Raw genomic sequence first — 22394 nt, forward strand, 5'->3', positions numbered from 1 at the left:
TACAGAAATAGCCATCTTCAGAGTCGAAAACACAGAAGTCATTATTTCTAACTCCACTGCTCTTAGATAGCTTTTCAATCTTTCTGAATAATGGAGACAATGACTTGTGATGGATTAAACCGTTCTGACACATTACAGAGAGTAGACTTGTTTACTTTGTGAATTTGTACGAATCTGAAATAAATGTATCATTTACATTTGTTTTAAATGAAGTACAAAACCCTTTCTTATTTAAAGAGAACTGCCTAACATTGCTGTATCTATCTTGTGGTTCTCACTGCATTGATAATGGGAACTACAATATAGACAAGGCACCAATGGCAACCAGATTTCTTTTTATGATTACTATTGTTTCTATTTTCTTTTGATATAGACAGATGATAAGGTTGTAAGAATATGTCACGTCTTTGTCATAACCAGTATCTGCTCTTTAAAGTGCCTCATCCTTCATTCAAAAATAGCATTTTAAAAAAATGTGACCTTCAGTTGTTTAAATACCTTAAGTTTCAGTGTCCTACAAACAAGGCTATCAAATTCTTTGTTTAGTCTTACAGAGGAACTAAGTAACAGATCAAAGCAAGAGATTCTTCAAACAGTTCTGTTACATTTTTAGACCATGAAAAAGTGATGTAACAACCTGAAAACTGCTTTTTAATGTCCTCTCTCTTTGGAGTGTCACCTCTCACCTCAACTGAATACTCTTGGACTTTAACAGCAAGACTGGACTACCTGCCAAAAATATCCCATGGAATATCTCATAATCCTATTCTGAGCCCAAATAAATGGCACAGTGGCCTCACAGGTCTTTTCCTTCTCTAATTCCAGTAACCATGATTACTTGAATTAAGACAAAGGCTTTTTATTTTTACCTCGTTAGCTTCAGCCAGTGACATCTAGTTTGCTTTATTTTTACTTAAAATTCTCAAAGATCTTCATTCCCTCCCCTTCCGTTTTTATTTCCTTTTATTGTTTCTGCCGTAACAGTTTCTATAGTAACTTCTCCAAGTGGTGATGAGATTGATGCTACTAAAAGCTGCCTCTCCTCTATGTGAATTGCATGAAGATTATACTTTAAATACAGTTGCAGTTGCTATCAGTGTAAAAAGCAATCTGTGGCCTTCTCTTGGCCCTTTTCTTCCTATTCCAGGCTGGTGGCCATAGCGTGTTACTGTTGGAGAAAAGACGAAAACTTTTCTTCTTTTTTCACAGTACAGACATGATGCTAAATGCTGAGAAGTTCTACATTACTTTCCAACAGGGCATGAAGACTTTATGACTATTTTTACCAGAAAAGCAGCTGTGCAAAAACATTGGCTTCCCTCGCTAATACTTTATGAAGCTTACAAGGCTTGCAAATAAGTTCTTTTTCCTGTTTTCAATGCTGCCTGGGATTTGAAAGGAAACTGATTTACTTCATTCTCATTTGTGATCAGCGTGGTGCTATCCTGCAGGCCAAGAGTAACCTTTGCTAACACACTCACTGTCCTCTTCTTTCAAACTTAGCTCCATTCATTCTTAGACCTTTCAAATCAGATCTGTTTAACCTGCCCAGCTTAAGTGTTTTCCTATTCCAGTCCAGAAACTTCCGTCAACTCAAGCCTGTATAGCCAATCTTCAATTTTATCTTCAGAAATTTAGTTCTGTGGAAGACAGCAAATGTATTATACAAGGTCTAGCTCTACAACAGAACATTTGAACACATAATTCCATTGCCAATGTGAAACCCAATTTGGTTTTCTAAAGGTTACAAAATAAGAATTGTGTTTTATTTCTAGAAATTTTACACCTCTAAAAATTCCATGGTGTTCTCTAGCACCTTGTTTTTTTCTCTGGCAGCATTGCCTACTACTAAACCCATGGAAGATCCCTGTGAAACCCATGCTGATCCTCTCCTATTTGTTTTCTACTTGCTACTATGAGCAATTTCCAGTTTGCTATATCTCACCCCTTTAATGCAGTTCTCACCTTAGAGAAAAATTTCCTCTCTGAATGTGTATATCAGAATGTGTAGAAACAAGACATAGGCATGGAGTAAGAAGAAAAAGTACCAAGATCTGTAGTCAAGTCCCAGCTCTGTCAATGACTTTTTGTGACCTAATTACTTTTTTTCCCAAAATCGAGTGTATAAGAGAGGATTATATCGCTTTCCTATCTCAGGTATCTCTTGTAAGACTTTATTAGTTGTCTGCCACATACTTAGATATGTAGTAGTACTCTAGATAGATCTATTAGATAAGAAAAAGCAATATTTCACTTTTTAGAACAGTGCAATTTGAAAGAATTTATTACAAAACCTTTCAGTCCATTTGTTAAAGTACTTGTAGTTCCTGGAAAAACATCAATTAGTGCCTACAGCAATACACCACTGTTTGAAAGGTATGTCAGATATATGTGTTTCTCAGAAATTGAAAAGATACTATCCACAGCAAAGTGACATTTAAAAATACTTTTGCACTCCACCCATGTAACAGGCCACCATAAAATACCTGTACAACCCAATTCAGTTGTTTTCTGTTTGCTTCTGTCATACCAATTTATGAAACATCCTTTTGACCACTTTTCCTTTTTTTTTTTAGCAGATTTTAAAATATGAACCTAAAACTAATTTATAGTGATTACAAAACGAATACAGAAAAACAGGAAAAGAAGAAAAGACCACCTCTGTTTTCAGGTTAACTTGCTTTGATTATGAATACCCAAATACAAAAATGCTCGTTCAGCTCATGCAAAAGTAAATACCCCAGATGGAATCAAAGGAACATGATGTTTAGAGCACTCTTAATGACAAACATTAAATTATCAGCTTTCAATAAAAATTTCAAACTAAAACTAGTTGGCAGTGCCCTGTAGAAAAAAAAAAAAAGGGAAAAAAATGATCAGCAAAAGGTTAATTAATTTACCAAATGCTGCAATGCAGCTCTGGGATTAGCCCCTGACTATGCCTAGTTAAGTGTAGAACTGTGTGCTTGTGACTCGGGATACTTTTCCATCACACTGCCCAATCCACAGCTCTGCAGGGGATCTGCAACTTTCTTTGAACACAGTTAAGTGATACACACCTCACTACATCGAGAACGTCACAGAATGCTTTATTTTGTTGGCAAACAATGTACAAAGTTCTGAAGAGCCCCTCCCTCTGCTTAGGGAGTATTTTGCTGTAGACAGAATGATGCGCTCAGGAACTTTCAAGACCAGATTCAGAGAAATACTGTTATTCACTAGAAGCACTGAGAGTCACAGGAAAAAATTGTCTCATGAGAGACACGTAGCGAACAGACAAAAAATTACTCTCAAGCATAACATTGGAATGGCTTTTGACTTCTAACCAGCCAGGTTTGCATCACTGGGACTTCGTTAATCTTCAGTTTCTCATTTAAGAAAGAAATGAAATCCCTATAATCTTTGCAGACTTTTGACTTTTTTTTTTTTTGATCAGTATTGAATTTCTCTAACTGACTCCTGAAACGTTTATTTTGTTATGCTTGACATCTCTGCTGAGCCATCTTGCTTTCCTGAAACTACCAGACGTTACTCCGTTTCCCTGTATCTTATTTGTCATGTTCTCTCTTTTTTCCTTCTCCCTAAGTTTTCACAGAGTCATTTTTTCACCTATGGAACAATGAGAAGAATATAATAAAAGCACTATATAGTAAGCACTTCAATTACATAAAAGCTCACAAAGCCATCAAAACATGTAGAAGCTATTTAATGAAATAGTCCACTCAACAATTGCTCCTTCCTCAGAAAACAGCTGGGGCAAACAACAGTTTATTTTCCCATACCTTTTCTTGAAGAGGCTTCTCTTTCACAATCAGACTAACTTCCCTGAAGAAGCGGAGCCAATGCAATCTTTATTCCCTCCACGGATTACTTTTCCTGAATTTTAAGTATTAATTGTGATCACTGCCATGCACTGATATTGATGAAGAGGAGCAACTCTTACAGACTATCTTCCTTTCAGCTTCCAAAAGCTATGTGAGCAAGTCTTACATGACAGAAAAAAGAAAAAAAAATAATTCTCAGGAACTACCAAACCCACTCAAATGATTATTCATACTCTAGCAGCACACAGGAGTCATTGAGCACGTTCCAACTGCATTAAACACTATATCAAAACAACAAACACTAGCTACTTTTACATTTAACATTTGTATTATTGTAGTGATATTTACATTTACATTTACCAAGACCTGTAAGTCCTACACAACGAGAGGGCTCTAAGGCCGAAACTACAAGCAGATTTCTAGGAATGTTTACAGGGAACAGTCTTCGGTTCTGGGTTTCAAATTGCTCAGATAAACAAGTACTTCTTAAACATTTTTATTATCTCAGTGGCTGTGGAGTTACTGTGTCAGGCATGTGATTTTTCAAATAAGAATCTGCAGAAGCGATTTCAAAAAGAACAGTAAGATCTTAGATGAAAGAAAATACTTTTGCCATGTCACATAAGCTCTCCTAAACCCTCATAGCAAACAGTAAGTGATCAGAAACACGTTCATTTAGGAAACATCTTCCATTTAAGACTTTATCAAACCTCCTTACTAGCCATTTACTACCACAAAATCTAACTTGTTTATTTAAACAGCTGCTGGAGGAATAGATGAAGGGGCTGATGAATGCTCATTAGCCCTGTTCTGTTGACTATCCAGGAGAGGGACCGTCTTGTTTAAAGGGCAGTATCATCTTAAACTACACCAGCTGCCTGAAAAATTAACACTTATCTAAATTCTAAGGATTATTGTTGCTCTACTGAGTGATTAAAACGGTATCTGAAGCCTACTGAGTTATTTCTGCTTGGAGAGGGAACTGATAGAATAAATTACTTACTTCTTCAATGCAATTTTGTGTATTTACAGGGAGTGGGCACACATTCCTCTTTCTCTGAACGCTACTGGCATAAACTGCACTTTCCTTGCAGTGTACTATAAACCTGTCTTGCAGCTACTAGCACTCTTTCCCAATGTTTTTTTCCTCTCCCAAGCTCCATTTGACAATGATGGCTACCAAAAATTCTTTCTCTTCACTCTTCCATCTGCCTCCTGTTTACTTTCTTAGGCTGTGGACAGATATGCTAATCCAAATCCAAAGAAAGCTTATGTGAGGAAACCCCAATTATTTAGCTCGGCCCACCACATAAGCTGAGCCCATTTTGTCTCAGCTGCACTGGCACAAGCTGCTCTGCTGACACACGTCTGCAGATAGCAATAACCAACCAGGAATGCATCAGAAGCTGGCACTGATGACTTCTCCCAAAACAGTGAATACAGAACAGGGTGTCTGTCCACAGCCTGATACTCCCAGTACAACCTTCCATAACCCAATAATGCTCTAGGCCTTAAGATGGCTTCTCCCTCCCTAGAGAAAATCCTCATTCCAGCTGAGATGCTCCCTATTTCTGTTGTATTCTTTGAGAGAGGTCACTGCAGAAGTGCACAGACAGCTAAGAGGGTGTACAAAACACTACTTCAGTTGGCACTCTCATGGCAAGAAAGCTTCTTCATTAGACTTTTACCTTTCATTTGACCAGCTTTGTGAACCTAACAGGTCACTGGTATTACCCGGTATAGAAGCTGCAATCCTTTAAAGTTAGCCAAGATCAGTGGCAGCAAGTGTTCCCACCAACTTCAGCTAGGTCTGAGGTTGCATACAAACTTAAGATACAAACACTGGCAGTTTCCAACATTCTCCATCCCCCAACATATTGCTCAAAGAAACAAAAACTATTTAGTTTAATATCTGTCCTTTTCAAGACATCTTAAACAAATAACCACTAAGAGAAGAAGTTTCATTTGCTATTGCAATTGTTACAACTTCTGTCAATGCTTTTTGTGCCAATAACCTAAAAATCTCATAAGATAAAAATAAATCTTTGAAAAGTCTACATACATATTGGTTTGGCATCTTACTCTTGTGTCCATACCAATAAGACTCCTTAATTATGCACAGATGTGACTTGTATTTAGATACAGTATAAATACGCAGAATGGATGCAGGAATATGTATGAAGAAATATCTACCTCCAGAAACTAATCATAGCTGACTTATAAATAACTAGAGAAAGAAATCAGCAGTACATTGACATTTACTTACAAAGCTTCATTCTGAGGCTTACTCAAAACAGATATCAATATCAAAAGCATTAAGCCTGATTAATGATTTCCTCTTCCATGTGGAGGCACGAACTTCTCTGAACATTCATTTCTGCTGTCATATATTTGAAAGCACTTAGTTCTTACAAGTAAACCACTAAAACAACAGTTCATTTCACCACTCTTTGATCTAATATACCAACTTTAGCAGCTACATTAATCTAGTGATTAAGTTGGCCATTAGACAGTTGTGTGTTTTAATGTATAATGGACAGACTTCACTGTTCATTCCATAATTACTGCACAAACCTGTATTTTTTAGCAAGTGAAGCTGTTTTAAGGTTATTGGTCTTTTTGCACTCCAGAATGATTTTCCAGTTTCTCTCCTCCTTTTCTTTAACTAGGTTTACTCAGTAGAATTACTCTGAATGATTTCATTTCTAGTGTGTTTTACTTCCTAGTTTCCAAGTACGTTTGTAACTTTGAATGACCATATTGGCAAAAATCACCAAACAAAGTTATTTTTGAAAGATCTGGATGCATCTTTTAAAGGAAATACAATTCACTGTAGGGTTTATACATCTTACAACCTCAATTAAACCTAAAACTTTAACAAAAAATAAGATGCCAGTAAAATTTACTATGGTTCCTTTCATTTGATTTGCCACAGTACTTGCTGTATACTGACCTATTTATTTCTCTCTGAACACTTCCGCTACATACTACAGTAAATATAAAAGGTAGAACAGTTTTCATCTTACGGCTATCTCTCCCAGACATTTTATTAGACGCTTGCTAAATATTCAACCATAATATACATAGTTATGTCAGTGGTTAAGAGATGAAAGCCTACATTACTTCACTCAGGAAATGAAGTACAGGTTTCAGTCCTTTCATTGCAATATCCTTTAGTGCATGGAACATAAATGTTTTTGCAGTGGATTGTTCGGCAGGCAAGTGATGCAATGACTTACACAGCTAAGCCACTGTATGATTTCTAAGGCCACAGGGTTAATGCATAGTGATAAACTATTCAGTTGTAATTGTAGCGTTCATGCCAGTTAAATTGAGCACTCTGAATATTACTTCACAGTTAAAACTTACTCTGTTATTTAACAGAAATTTGAATTTTGATTACTCTGAAATCTAACTGATTCAACATTTAAGTTATATTATCCCAAGGCAAAAATCAGATCCACAGCACAGTATGTAGTTGAGTAAGTAAAGATCTTATAAGGACAATTTTTCCAACTACATCAAGTTTTGTGTTTCCCCCCATGTAAATCATATTAATATAATGGAGTTCTTTTAATTTCATGTTTGCTGTTTCTAGACCACTTACAATCAGAATTCTTTGATGCCTGGAAATGTTATGTGATAAAGAGAAAGGCATAAATGAGGCCAATTGTAATGATCTCCAATACAACACAAAGTGAAGGATTTCTGTTAACAATGTCAATTCCCACTTCTTGCTTTAAAAGACCTGGATAAATTCAGATGTCTTTCAGACATCATTAGTTTTCCACATGAAAAGCTAACCCACAATCACAACCAATGTAAACTGAAATACCGCAAAGCTAAAGTGTTAACAAACACCAATGTTGCAGCTGCTCAGACTACGTGGTAATTAAAAAAAGACAAGAAGCATATTAAGAAAAAACAAAGTATAAGATGACTGAATTTCCCCACAAGAAAAAATCTTTCATACCAATGAACCCCACCTTATAAGGAAAAATAATAATTTCTGGTTACCATGTATAATGCAGTAACAGAGCCACACTCACCATAAAGTAAAGTAAATTTTTCTCCATAAAGTAATTCCTATATATTTAATTATAAACATCTATTTGAAAGTGATACAAACTTCATCAAAAGATTTCAAATAATAATCTAGCCACATACTGCATCAAACTAGTGGGCATTTCATCTTGAAGAGTTTCATTCTAGGAGTAAGTTTTGGCTCTCAACCACGGTATCTTGTTATTGTTCTTTTATAATGTATTTTCCCTACACTAAAGTGTCATTACTATCACCATCATTTCAGTAATTCCTGACAGTTACACAAGATTTTAGGTATTTCCAGGTTATGTATAGTATTGGTCCTCATTACTGACAGGTTATTGACATTTCGGTCAGAAGGAGTTACATCTGTGAGCTCAACCTTAAGTCAAGTTACCAGCACATCTTCCTGGAATGCTTTTGGTGCTCTGTAAGGCCAGCAGTACACCTCGCGAATGTGGATCCTCCCTCTTTCTCCAAGTACGATCAGGACTTTGCGTTTTCAAAGTGCCATGGTCACATCAAAAATACATTAAGCATTGGGTAAAAATAGCTAAAACTTTTAAATTGTTTCCTGTAATTGTACTTTTTCCCTTTTGAACTCGTATCTTCAAGAGGATAGACATTTGTGCCTGAGGCAAAAAGTTACTCACTGTGAACAAGGAAGCAAAAATCTTTCCACATCAGCAACAGAGTAAGCTTTGTGAAGCCTTCTGCATCATATTCCACCACACCGCTATCAACAAGAAATACAAAAAAGAATACAATTTTTATCTAGCATTCATACTAATACTGAATAAGATATATGTAAATCTGGGATTACAGGGTTTGGTGTTTTTTCATTTGTTCAGAAGGTTCCAATACTTGTTTTATTTATTAACAACTACAATTTTCTAGCTAAATTTATGCTCTGGTACTGGAGATTCTTACCCAAATAGAGGCCATATTCATAAATATATTTTAGAATAAAATGAGACCTGGTAACGCATCTAAATTGACAATAACTGTACACACACAAAATCCCTGCACGTCATTCAGTTTAAGAGGATTTATTAATACACTATTAATGGACATGGTAAAATTGAAACTGTACAGGCTGACAAAAGTTTAAATTTGAAAATTAAAAAGAGCACATATAAAGAATCACAGCACGACAGTGTAAAATATATATATAATGCTTGTTGTGTAGACATTAAAAGTCTCAACCACCAAAAGAAGACATTTTCTAAGTCTGAAGCAGTATCAGGACTCGTGAACCATGCCACGAGTGAAATAAAATCAGAGGCATACCTGGTCCATTTCTATACTGCAGTTTGGATCAAATAATTCTCAGAAGAAAAAAAAAACAAGCTTTCATATGGATTAAGCCTACATCATCTCTGTCTACTCACACGTCCAAATCAAGTCGCTGTTATCTATCTACAGTTGTATAAAATTCGGGTACATACTAAAAACCACTTGTCTTCCTACCCTCCCTTGAGAGACTGGAGATTTGAAAAGCTCCTAAATATTCATGTCATTTGGAATCACCACACAGAAGCAAAAATCCCCTCCTTACAATGAGGCAAAGCACTGCTGATCAGGCACTTGCTGTCACATCAGCTCCTGGACCTCTGTTCAAGCCAGAATTTAGGTGGAAGGACGAAGTGCCCACCTTTCACAGTGCTAAAACACCCCAGATTCATTGATTTATGAATCGCTTGTCTCATCACATCAGTCCACGGACCCGGACCTCTGAACTGCAGGAATTCAAGACGACTGAAAGCCCTTTCTCTCATGAGACACGCTATAGCTCCATGGTGGGAGCAGCTGGTCTCCCAGTCTTGCCTTTATGTCAAGCAGTGGTTTCTGGCTACTGCATGGCTTGGAACCGTACCCCACTTTCCCATCCTCCCACTTATGTCACCGCCTATTACTGTATGACCCCCTGAGCCCTATATTTGGCAACAAGCACATTTCTTTTGCTCAGGGAGAAAATCCCTACTGTCCTTTTCCTGTAATCAGCTGTTTTCTGAGTAAAATCAGATCGGCAACACGCACTGAGCACTGAACTTCATTCCAGTATTTCCCTGGAGGGCAAATCTATATACATCATTCTGCAGAAATGACCAGATTTCATCTGGATATCAGTTACAAAACCAAAGACCACGTGCAGGGAATAACACTTTCACGATGCTTCATAAAACAACGCCATCAACAGAAAACTTACGTTCCAAAGTGACTCAGGAAGGCTGCGATGTACTCTCTTCTCTTATGGTATCCCTGAATAACGTATTGTACCTCAAAAAAAAAAAAAAAGGAAGAAATCAATAGCTATAAAAACATTAAAAAAACCAATGCTGCTTATTTGCCATTTATTCCTTGTTAATGAAGATTTACATGGTTCTGAATCTGAATCCTTACATTTAATTTGCATGATTTTCCTAAAGAAACCTAAAATGCCTTTAAAAGAAGAGTGGATTCTGGCACACAGAAAATCTTGTAAAGAAATTTCTTTACTCACTTCCAAGTAAAACTTAGTATTTCACAATATACTGAAGCACTGTTCAAGTACACAAGGTAAAGAGTGACGAAAAATGCATGACCTTGCCTTGCTGAAGTTTAAGTATGAAGCTGCGTTAGGCAAAACATAATTACCTGATGTGACAGATGGCTAAGTGTCAAAATCAAATTCAGGTTATAAAAAAATACAAATAATTTCACAATGGATCTTGGGTGTTTTCTGAAGACTGTACCTCCAAGAAAATCTTAACACTAAACTCTTTCAGTGGTTTCATGCTGACTCAGGGAGCCACCTACTCAACTGCAAGTACCAATTTCTGAGGCATTCTAGGTTTTGAAAGGCTTCCATCCTGGCACAGACAAAATCTAACAATGCTAAACTTGGAATACTATAGGCAAAATTCTCCTTGCATCATGTATGTTTTCTTATTGATTTGAATGGGGTTACTTAGCAGAATAGCGTGAACAGTGTTTGACCCATGACAGAAACAACGCTATGTTGCCAGGCTGAAAGAGCACCTGGTTTACAACTGGTTACTTGAAGAAGCTACACTATGGTTCCATACGTGATGCCTTATGCAAATCCCTTTGCCTTCCAGAATGAAAAAGTAATGCTTTAAAAGTCTTTTTTTCCTTACCAAACAGGCAAAGAATAGAAAGAATATTTTTATTGACCATGGCAATATTAGAACGCCTTGGCTGGCAAAGGCTTTCCTAAATTTTTTAAGAGACCCTGATACAATCATTGCTGTGAGCTATCTTGTACCCCTTAAATTATTCTGTTTATATTGAGGCTTATTTCATTTTATAAAAAACTATGACTATTTTGAAGGCTTTGTGTGGAATCTGAAATGTTATTTTGGGAAAAGAAAAACCTACAATAAGTTTGCTTAATGGAGTTTATTTAAAAAAAGGATAAAAACAGTCTTGTGTACTTGCAGATTTTAAAAACAGAAGTAATTTTAACAACAAAAACACAACAAAAACAATTCCAAAGATAGATTACGATAAGTTAAGGAAAAACATTTTGAAGAACTTCTAAAAGATAAAATTATTTTCCTCGTTTGAACAAAGGTAAAAATCATGTGGAAATATAGATAGGAAGTCTGTAACGAGCAGATTCCTAGATGTTGACCCATAAGCTGTTTATTGAAAATTATACAAAAAATGGAGAAGCTTTCAAAATATTGTACTCAGTCTTTTTTGTTTAAACACTAAGCTAGCCAGAACATAACCTTTTCAGTACATGCAACCTTAAATAGCTATTAGTGTATGAATATCCAAGTAGACAGCTAATTCTGTTCATTTGGATGAGAAGAAAAATCACTGAATTCTCTCTAAGGCGTTCAAAATCTACAGTGATGACTATGGTATGAGAACTTTGATTCTTCTGACTAGAAAAATAATATGCAAACTACACATTCGTATTTAATAGCTAAATTTTATGTTACAATGCAATGTATAATACAACCGCATTTTATCCTGAACTGTAGCATATCACAAGAAATCCCACCCCAAGATCTGATCCCAAACATGCTCATTTATTTAACAGATTCATTATCTTCAACACGTTGCTCAGGTGCTCAACTGTTATCAAGAAGTTATCCATTGTATAGTTCATGTCAAATATGTTCTGCTTGAACTACCTGGCAGAAGAAAAATGACGTCTACAGAAACACTACAGTGTGTTACTGTAAACAGTACAACACATAAGGGAAAGGGAAGTTGAGTTCTCTTCAGTTATTTACCTTGTTTGTTAGTAGCTGGCATACTTGGGGTACGTAGTCAATAAGACAACCTCCACCAGGAAAGGCTGGGATGTGAAGGGCAGATGATCCTCCAAGTGCACTAGAAAGAGAAGTTAATTTAGAAGTACATCATATGCGCAGTTCCTGGGATTTGAAAGCGATTTTTACACTGGCCTTTTGCCCTAAATTTAAAGACAGAGGGCTATAATGAGGAAATGCATTTTATGCTGTGGTGATATAAAAAGCATTAAGCGATACCATCTATAAAACCAGGTTATACCACTATCCATTGTAATTCAACACCTTTAATCAAGAATATCACTAACACAAAGCACTGTATAAGGAAATAGGTTTTTTCATTATAAACAGTTACATTTCTTAACCCTCTTCAATCAGATGTACCACACTGCAGTTAAGATACCTTGCTATAGCTGGATGAGACAATTTTGGGTCTTGGAATACTGAAAAAGCCACCTTCAGTCAGAACAGCTAAGAACAAACGCAGTAAGTTGGACTGACAAGTAATAGATGTCCAGACACAACGTCAGTCATGCCATTTATTCCAGTTTTTGGCCCCTCCAATACAAGACAGATGTTAAGCTAATTGAAGGCATACCGATGTCTTCAAGTGTGTAATGGAAAATAAAGAGAAGGCAGAGAAAATCTTCTCAGAAGTGCGCAGTGATAGGATGAAAGGCAACGCAGACATGTTGCAACAAAGGAAGGTCTGGTTAACTATTAGGAAATAACTAAAGAGTGGAAGAGGGGCCCCGAGGGCCTCAGGAATCTCCGTCTTCAAGGTGCTCAAAGCTTGGCTGAACGACTGCCATGAGCAACCTATTTAAACTGGTCCTGTTCTGAGGAAGGAGTTGGCCCAACTAACCTCTGTAAGTTCTCTCCAACCTAAATTGTTTTATGGTTATATTATATGATTCTATGGTTTTGTTCATCCCCCAAGAGAAGCAATGGGAACAAAGATATTCTTTATTCATATGCAATATACCAACTGGAAATCTGAATGACAGAGATCCACAGAAATAAGATTATTTCAAAGATGCATTTACACTGCTCAATTAATTGCCTTTGTCATAGGATGGAAAACTGAAGCACGCCTGCTATTGCTGAGGATCTAAGCTCCTTCAGCGTGCAAATATCTATAACTTTTTATTTAAATTGCGTTGCATAAGGCAAAAACCAGCTAAAGTCCATGGTACTTTCTTTTAGCAGTACTGACCTAAATCATTCTTATAGTCTTTTACCAATCAAAAGGGATATGAATTTCCATTATGCACTGTGGTTTACATCATGCACTAAACATCCAGAACCTTGTTGGGTACAATTAAAAAGCTTCAAACGCTAAATTACTTTGTGGCCTTCTGTTTACATGCTGCTTCCATGAAAGATTAAACTGGCTGGAAACAAGGATCTTCTCTGCAAAACAAGGCTCTTGTTCTCCAGTGGGACCTGCCCTTCTATTTTCCTCAGTACTTGATAACGTATCACTTTGGTAGGTATAAAGGTCTGCAATCATACATCCCTTTGAAGGAACAGAGCCTAAATAAATAAAACTTGTAATGAGGTATATGGAAATCTGCTACTCAGGCAAAACAGTCTGGGTTCAGCAGACTGTTCACCACATGGAACAGTTCTGCAGGTCTGGATTTTGCATATGCAATGATGAAAGAAAAAAGCCTTGAGTACACCACAGCTACACGAAAAAAAAACAAACACTTTTCTCGCAGAAGTCAGACTTGAATGGGATTTTTTTTTTAAATTCAGTTTCCTTGCTGCTATTCCCTTACGAAAAGTACTCACATGGGAATGTAATTTTGCTGCTTGCAGATGTCAAAAAGAGCAAAGCATAACTACTAGATTATTAAGAAATTAGAACACATCTGAAAGGGTTGTTTGCTCTTAGGAAACTGAAAGCATAATGGGTCCATCAGTCTTTTATGTTGGAGAACAACAGACTTGTCCCTCCTGATATATTACCAGGGGACTGTGAACCTTACTTTAAGATGCTGGCTTTGAGTTTATCGAGTATGTCCATAAAAGACTCCAATCTCATACACAGAGCACATGGTACTGTCCATTTTGCATCCTGCCTCGTTTCATTCGCAACCATGTCCAAGCTCTCCCTCTGAGCCGAGATTCCATTGGAGATGCTCAGATGACTACAGAAGAAATTACAGGCTCCTCTCTTGATTACAATAGCAGGCATGAAATTAGAAGAAATTTCTACCAGATTTCACATGCAAATAAAATGCAAACCCTCTATCATCAGGTTCCAATACATCTTCCAGACTGAATTATTGATTTGTGACTATAGGCTTCCCATTCTACCTGCACCCATATTCTGAAAGTAGTCAATTTACAAAAACATGTTGACATAAACAGGGATTCAAACCTTAAATGAAAAACAGACTGCTACTAGGTGTGGCTTCTGAGAAAGAGAACCCTACACAGAAAGAAGGCTGGAATTTCTAGTATAATTATCCTCTGAAAACAGAATAAAGCTGTACAAAATGTAATTTGTGTTCTGTAGAAATAATTATGGGTAGGGAAAATTAAGAGTGGACAGGCATCTTTGTTCCCTCTATTGGGTCAGAGAATTTGCTTATTAAATACTTTAATAAAATACTGCATTTGCACAGGACCTTGCCTCTGACAATCGCAAAACTTTCTATAAACACTTAATAATTAAGCTTCAACTGCCTTATGAGGCTGATGTTTATCTTTTATGTTTGAACACGTAAGGAAGCTACTGCCCGGTATTGGATTTGACCATGTCTGTGCCATGTCAAAGGGACACACCTTCAGTACCTCAAAGTGTGAGGCACTGCAAGAAGCTATCCTTCTCATGACCTTATAATAAACCTGCATCTGAAGAAAAAAGTGATTTAATGTCAAATAAGAAGCAGCTGCAATATGTGCAAGGAAATATGTAAAAGAAAAACAGACAAGCGTAGCTCAGTATTTAATGTTCCTCAAGCCTAGTCAAAAGAAAGAAAATAAGAAAAAAATGTCATTAGAAGCCTTTTAGAGTCAAGAGCATTGTTTGCCAAAAGATTCCACCAGTGCAAACTAAAGATTCCTGCACTTCAGACCTACTTTTCAGATAGCAGAGCCTCTTAGAGGATAAATCTTACATAGTCTGTGATTAAGCTTTCCTTCTTCATATCACTGTCATACACACTTCCCACAAACAAAACACATTTTTATACCCAAGAATAAAAACAACTTCAGTATCAGGTTTCATAACATTCATTTTATCAAGATGATCGAAAAAACATCAAGAGTTATGAAGAACAAATTATTATTTTTTAAACACAAGTAATTAATATTGCTCCTCTACAGCTGCCAGAGTAAGTCTAGTTTCAGAACAACCAAACAGAATGGTTTGATATTTACTTTTTTTTTTTTTTTTCCCCAGTAACCTGGTACTTTTTAAAGGCCAGAATTCTGATTCTGACTTTCTATAATTTACTATCATTTTGAAGCAACTGTCTTAGTGAATGCTATTTCATTAGGACTGGTACCGGATGAAGATAAATACATGATAGATCTACCTATCTATGAGATAAGGATGCATGAACATGTTGGAAGGCAGAGACAAAGATCTGTTGGCCTCGTCATTTTATTCACTTGCTGCTACGCTAAACCTACTGAGCTCTGCAAACCAACTTTGTACATCTGATCTGTACATCTTCGTACATCCTCATACATCTGACAGATCAGAGACTCCATTGCAGCAAGTTCCTGCTTTCTCGGGTTTCCAGTATCAGATGCAATGTGATTCTGATCCACCTTCAGTGAATTAAACAGGATTTTGTGATGGACTCCATACTGAATTCAACAAGAGCAGCAGTCAGCCTACATTAATAGCAGTTTTGTTCTGAGACACACTGAAATGCAAGAACAGATAGCGTAGCTGGAGTATGTTTACATTTCTGCTGTTGACTTGTGCATTCCAAGTGAATTGCTCTGTCTGTCTCTCAATGAATCTATTTATTCAAGCCCGCATTTAAAATGCAAAATTCTTTCCCATTTGTTGATAGCTTATAATTACATTAAACTGTCTTTCTCAAGAAATGATCCTTGAAAAAAGATAAAAAGACATAGCACTATTTCACAGGTTTACAGAAGTGATTGTTCTCGTTCCTGAGTATTTAGCTGTAAAGAAGCATTTAGTTCCCCTTCCTTAAAAAGGCCACCTACATGGGAAGACAAAAATTGCTTCTAAGTCCCAAGCTCAGAAAAGTTAGTGGTTAGGCAAGACAGACTTAAAGGCATGACAGAATATGCTCCTACTCCCATCCCTAGCCTACCCCTTCCCTGCAACTCTCCCCCATAATCTCTTGGGCCTGCCGAGCTCCCCTAAACTCCTTTCCTTCATCTCTTCCCTGCAATCCATTTTGCTGCCCCTTTTCTTGGAGCAGAAAAATGTATGCAAGCACATCACCAGGACATTTTGAGCTGAATCTGAAAATAAGGATTATTTCAGACTATTCCTTACATCTTGCAGGGTCCTGCAAGAATACCAGTATCACAGTTTATAAAGTTATGTGCTGACACAGGTTATGGTACTGCAGATAAGCACCCATACACATTTCATACTCTCCATACGTTTTGCTCTAATGGCTTTTATCTGTTACCATTCTCTGTGCCCAAAATTCCATAAGCTTTTCTTTGAAAGACGTATCACAAACAACAGAACATCTAAGGAGATTTTTCAGGCTCGGAAAAGGAGATATCTGGCACAATGGTATTTATTTTCACTCCAAGAGGGGAAAGACTAAAAACCGTGCATTTGTGAAGGAGGTCCAGAATCGTAAGAAGCATATTCCTGCATACAGTGTTAACATATTAAATAGATTTATTTCAGAACAAAGTGGTACACAATACTGATTGCACTCAATGTTTATAATCCAATGTATTCTTTCTACAAATAAAATAAGAAAATGACGACTGCAATGGATACGAACCATAGAGTTGAAGATTTGCCTAGCTTTGAAAATATAAATACACAAAAAACTTGCCTCTGCATGGAAAGATTTTTATACTGGTTCAAAATAACTAAGAGCTTTTCTCTCAGTGTGGCCAATGTTAAAACATGTCATATCTACTTACTAGTGATGGAAGGTAGACTTTAGACTCTATAGACTATAGCCCTTTCTTTTACAAGGATACACCCTTCTTAACTCTAAGTTTTCACCTGCTTTATTTTGAAACTGAAGCACGTTTCAGACCTACACAAGCATTTAAGGGTTTATTACTCATGATGGGTATAAGCAAGAATAGCCTGAAGCAGGTGGAAAGAAATTCCCTTCTTTTTGCTCTTTTTTCCTGATTTGAGACATTCATATTATGAGCTTTGATCTCCTTCCCTGTTCTCTTTCTCCTTTGTTGCTAAAGTAAATAGTTCACTTTTTTTTTTTTCTTTTGCAGTTTCATCATTTTAGTACATTACACCATTTGGCACAGGAGACACAAAGAACCACATCAAATAAAAGCACGTGACCACAAAAGCCTTAAGAACCATGATCCCAGATTCGTTGTCAGTTTACCATTTTTCAGACTTGCTCGACCATCAAATCCTCCCTATCACATTAACAACGTTGTGCTTTGCAGGAGATCTGGAATAGTGCTTCAATCAGCAAAACAGAGATTAACAATAAAATAACAGAACATTACTCTTACTACTGAGAAATCAGACAGTCTAGACTTGTGACAGTGCTTTCTCCCCTTTCTAGTAATACTCAATTTAAAGCAAATATAATTAACATATTGTTTGTCCAGTCATATCTACTACAAGGTAAAGTGTTATCCCCCCAGAAATTCCTACCTTAATTTTACAGGAATGACTTAAGAGACCCAACATGCTTCTATTTTTACAGGAATACAGGAGACTTTTTAATTAACTATTAACTATTTCTACTTCAACTTAGGTAAAATGGAAACGTATGTTTCCAGCTAACTGATATAATATGATGCAACGATGTTATTGAGGGTAAACAAAAAACACAATCACAAGTAAGACCTAGAGGAAAAACTACACAAAACCTATTTATTTGGAGAGAAAATCCTGGTCAAACACTAACTAAAAGTCTGGCCAAGTAAAGCCAAAAGGATAAATAACATCTTTCTTTCCTTGACCTACTAAAGGTTCAGAGTAAATACTTCTGAGTTCCTCCTGGCTGGTGACTGGAAAAAAATACGAAACAATCACTGTAAAAAAAGTGGATACTAAAAACAAAATGTATTTCAGCTTCACAGACTGTGCAGAAAACTGCAACTCAGGCTTTCTGAGCTCTGTTTGCACCTCTTCTGCTGACTTTGTATGTTTTAGCACGTCATTGCAAACCACTTTGCTTGCCCACCTACGATGGTCGGATGCTTACACTGAAGTACACTGAAGTTTCATAATCTTCATCGAATAGTATAAAGCTGTGGGATGAAGTCATCTGTAAGTGCTAACGCATACTGCTTTGTTTGGGTTATTCCAACTTTGGTATTCTGATGTAGGTAAAATTGTCAAAGAACAGTTTTCAGTACTACATTTCCCATTTTAGACAAGGTGGGTATACCAACAAAAGAATTAGATTAACTGTATAGAGTTTGGGTTCTAGTAAACTTTAACAGGTTTACACACAAACCATAGCTCAGGTGATGCAAAACTGAAAGACTTAAGGGGATAGGAGCTCTGTCCCCAGGATTTTACTACTCCTGAGGAAAAAAAGAAACATAAAGCATGAGATGAATAGGTAGTTAACCCTATAATTAAATTAGAATATGTTTCTTCCCTTCCTTTATTCAGATTCAGAGCTGGGAGGGGAAAGAACAGTATAAAGTTTTGCAGCATAAAGCTTTCCCTACTGTTGATAGTATGAAAGCCTAAAACTGCCAGTATTTCCTCTGCATCAGCTAAACCAGGACTGAAGCGATTTCCTTTACTTAATGGGTTTTTATACGCAGAAACCAACCCAAAGGTTCTGCGTAAATAGGATCAAAAGGTTTCCACTGGTCTGTTAAGCAACAGCAAGCCTGGGCTGAAGGCGATGGAGCTCTTCACAGGCCTCAGCCCTCATCTTCTCTGAAGACACAAACCCATGCAAGGATAACGTTTATTGCCCAGCTGATGAGTCCCTCATGTCACACAGCTGTAGTTGTGTACACACGCTGTACACAAAGCCTATAACAGTCATAATCCCATTTTCTTCTCTGTGTAACAGGACCCACTTTTATAGATCAATCTCAAGCCTACAACAGGAGCCCTGGCCAGGCCGAGAGTCCAGCAGATCTGACAGCCCTCTGGGAACTGCACCGTGCCTCGAAACACAAACTTTTGGACAGCTGGACAGGAGGAGTCCAACTGAATGTGACAGAAACGATCAGAAAGGCTCCAATGTGTGCAGTGGTTTAAAATACAGGCTTATTTAACCGCTGTTAACAATATCAATCTATAAAGCAATGACCAGTGCAAAGATTTTGGTCGCCATTCATTCTGACAATATAAATACAAAGGGACAAATAAAAATGCAATATATTTAAGACTCATTAAAAACATTACAAAATCCTTCATGCTTAATACGTGGAATTATTTTCCAGAATATAGAACAAACAGGTGAAAAAAGAGAATATGAGAAGTTTCAGAGGCTATAAAAGGAGTGTGCTTGGCTCTTAGAGGGCCCAAAAATTCTGACAGAAGTCACTTTTGTTTTGAAACTTACTACACTTAAGCCCCTCTCAGTTTTTCCACACACACACACAAAAAAAAAAAAACGCAAGGTATATTACAAATTTAGGATGCTTAGTCATTTCACAGCAGCTTGCTTATGGAAAGGTTACAAATAAGGAGATGTTCATAACAAATAATGTCAGGACTGAATTTAAAGGCATTTCTTACGGTCTCAAGCAGAGGTTTTTTGTTTTTGTTTTTGTTTCAGAAAGTATTAGGTACTAATATTAATCCTTCATCAGCACAGCATTATTCAAGGCAAATCTTTATAAGAGCACCTGAGCAAGTTGCTAGGTGCCTCACGGTTTAACCAGGAAGGCCTGGTTCCTGTCCCAGGGAACTTGCGCAGCCCGACATTTTGCACCATGCAACGCAATAAGGAACTAAGCAGCAGGGACTGAACGGTGGGGAAAGAACAGCATGGGCTGCAATACGGAGACTTAAATATTTACAATGAAGAAAGATGTATTTCCAAAGCATTTTGCTTATTTCTTAAAGGATTCTTGGCAGAAAATTAAGAGAAGTTTCAGTGAGAAGTGAAGGAAAATTAAGAGTTTCACCACAGAGAATTAAATGCAAAGAGGAAATAACAGAAAAAAAAAGTTGTACAGTTGTAGGAAAAGGGCAGACAAATGAAGCAGCAGCAAAAATAACTGACCAAACAAAAAGATACAGATATGATAAAATACATGGGCAGATAAGAAAAGAACGCTACGCAACCCTATGAAAAAAACTTGAGAGTAGAAAGTTAAGATTAGAGAAATGATTCAAGACACCAGGAGAAAGACCCTCCAGCCTAACCTCCTGCGATCATATTTGGTACGGATCTCAGGAAGAAGAGCAAGTGTGAAAGAGGCTGGAGACTTGTCACACTAGGGCAGCACAAGAGTTTGACTGAAAGACAAGGTGGATGTTAGCCCTGTTACAAGACTTGTTCATCCTGCATCAATTTGAAATGCCAACACAACAACTGAAGTGGTTTAAAATGCCACACTATCCCCATTTCTCCTTTACATGAAGAAGAGGGTAATGTCTCCTCTGTAATCTGAACATTTACTTTTGAATTCCCTGCTCTCCAGAAGTATACTTTTATAGGTATTACCTGTTTTGCAGACATATATACACCACCTTAACTGTGAATATATTGAGGGTCTTCTAAGTAGCAGGAAAAAAAAATACTGGGCATTGACTCTTTGCCTTAAGGAAAAAATGTTTCTAAATCCTAACTCAAAAGAACTAAAAATGGCTTACATGTAGCATGAAAATAGGAGCTGGAATTGTAAACTGTTGCATAAACAAGGAAAAAAACACCAGATCACTAGTATACTGTGAGCAGTATTCTCCTCTGGAACAGTAGAACTTAATAAATTAATGAAAGGATTGAGGATTTATTTATGGTGAGGATCACTGGAAATTCCTCTGCACTGAAACATGGGTGGTATGTTACACAATGCTTGTCATTGTTTAAGATACTGATCTGCTGTTTTATAATCCACTCTGCTTTAGCGATGGAGATCTCCCAAACAATCCCATTGAACAGAATATTTATCACAAATGTGTGTGCATCTTCTATTTATCCATAAAATGGATGATATAAATGAATAACTGATCTAAGATGGGTATCAGTTAGTTTTATTTATTTTTTATTTTACAAACATGCGCCCTATATACCTACTATTTATCAATCTTTGGCCCTGCACTCAGTATCACTGAGCGCATGTACTATGTATTATGATTGTTCATATGGCAGGTGGTTTTTTAGTACTTTTACTAAGCTCATCTAACCAGCAGTGTCTATCATGAAGCAGAAAAATAAGTCTCAAAGCAGTGTACTACTCCATTGCCTTTCTTACCAGCTTCACTCACCTTTTTCTGAAGAACAACATTCATTTCCTATAATTTGCAGCCTTTTTATGTTTTATGACTGCACTTGCTTATATTGTTCCTTATTTTATGTTCCCTAATCTATTAGTCAAATTACAGTAATTATCTCTTATTGTTAATCTTTTCCAGATATTGCTTAATGCCTAACGCTTTCAGGGACACAGTCATTCTGTAAGCATGCTATTTTTCTGCCTCTCTACTAAAATAGTACTGTCTGTAAACTTAAACATATTAACAAAGCTTGTGGATCTCTTCTGGAGAAACATTTAGTGTAAGCAACATAATGTCCCCTGCATCATCAGCATCAGATTTGATTAGCTTTGATGAAGAACAAGAAATGCAAAGCACTGAAAGGACAGGAAATCTCGCAGAAAATTCTCAGAAATGAAATGAGAGCAACATGCTGGAAAACTTCTGGATATGAAGTTGAGCATTTGGGTCATCTATAAGAATGTCTGAGGGAGGCAGAAAGTTAGAGGGGTAAAAATGTTTTTCTTTCATACATCTGGCTTCTGACGCTGATTTCCATGTGTATGCAGCATGATTAAGGGGCATTCTTGCTCAGATCTTGAAATTGGCTTTATCTTATGTTCACAAATGATGTGGAATGCTACAAGTCTGGTCTGGTGCTCCAGCTACATTCTCCAAGAGGCC

The 22394-nt window shown here is 36.9% G+C and overlaps 1 protein-coding gene across 9 annotated transcripts in view; it reads right to left on the minus strand.

Annotated features, from left to right (window-relative positions):
* BABAM2 (BRISC and BRCA1 A complex member 2) overlaps positions 1–22394 on the minus strand; it is a 168546-nt gene that overhangs the window by 30091 nt on the left and 116061 nt on the right. For all 9 annotated transcript variants that reach the window (XM_066993820.1, XM_066993821.1, XM_066993819.1 and 6 more), the window contains 3 exons: positions 12119–12218; positions 10078–10148; positions 8522–8604 (listed from right to left, as the gene is read on the minus strand). In XM_066993820.1, coding sequence (XP_066849921.1) covers positions 8522–8604; positions 10078–10148; positions 12119–12218 — 254 coding nt within the window. The remainder of the gene's footprint in view (positions 1–8521; positions 8605–10077; positions 10149–12118; positions 12219–22394) is intronic.

This window comes from Anser cygnoides, chromosome 3 (assembly GCF_040182565.1).
Source record: "Anser cygnoides isolate HZ-2024a breed goose chromosome 3, Taihu_goose_T2T_genome, whole genome shotgun sequence".
Taxonomy (NCBI): domain Eukaryota; kingdom Metazoa; phylum Chordata; class Aves; order Anseriformes; family Anatidae; genus Anser; species Anser cygnoides.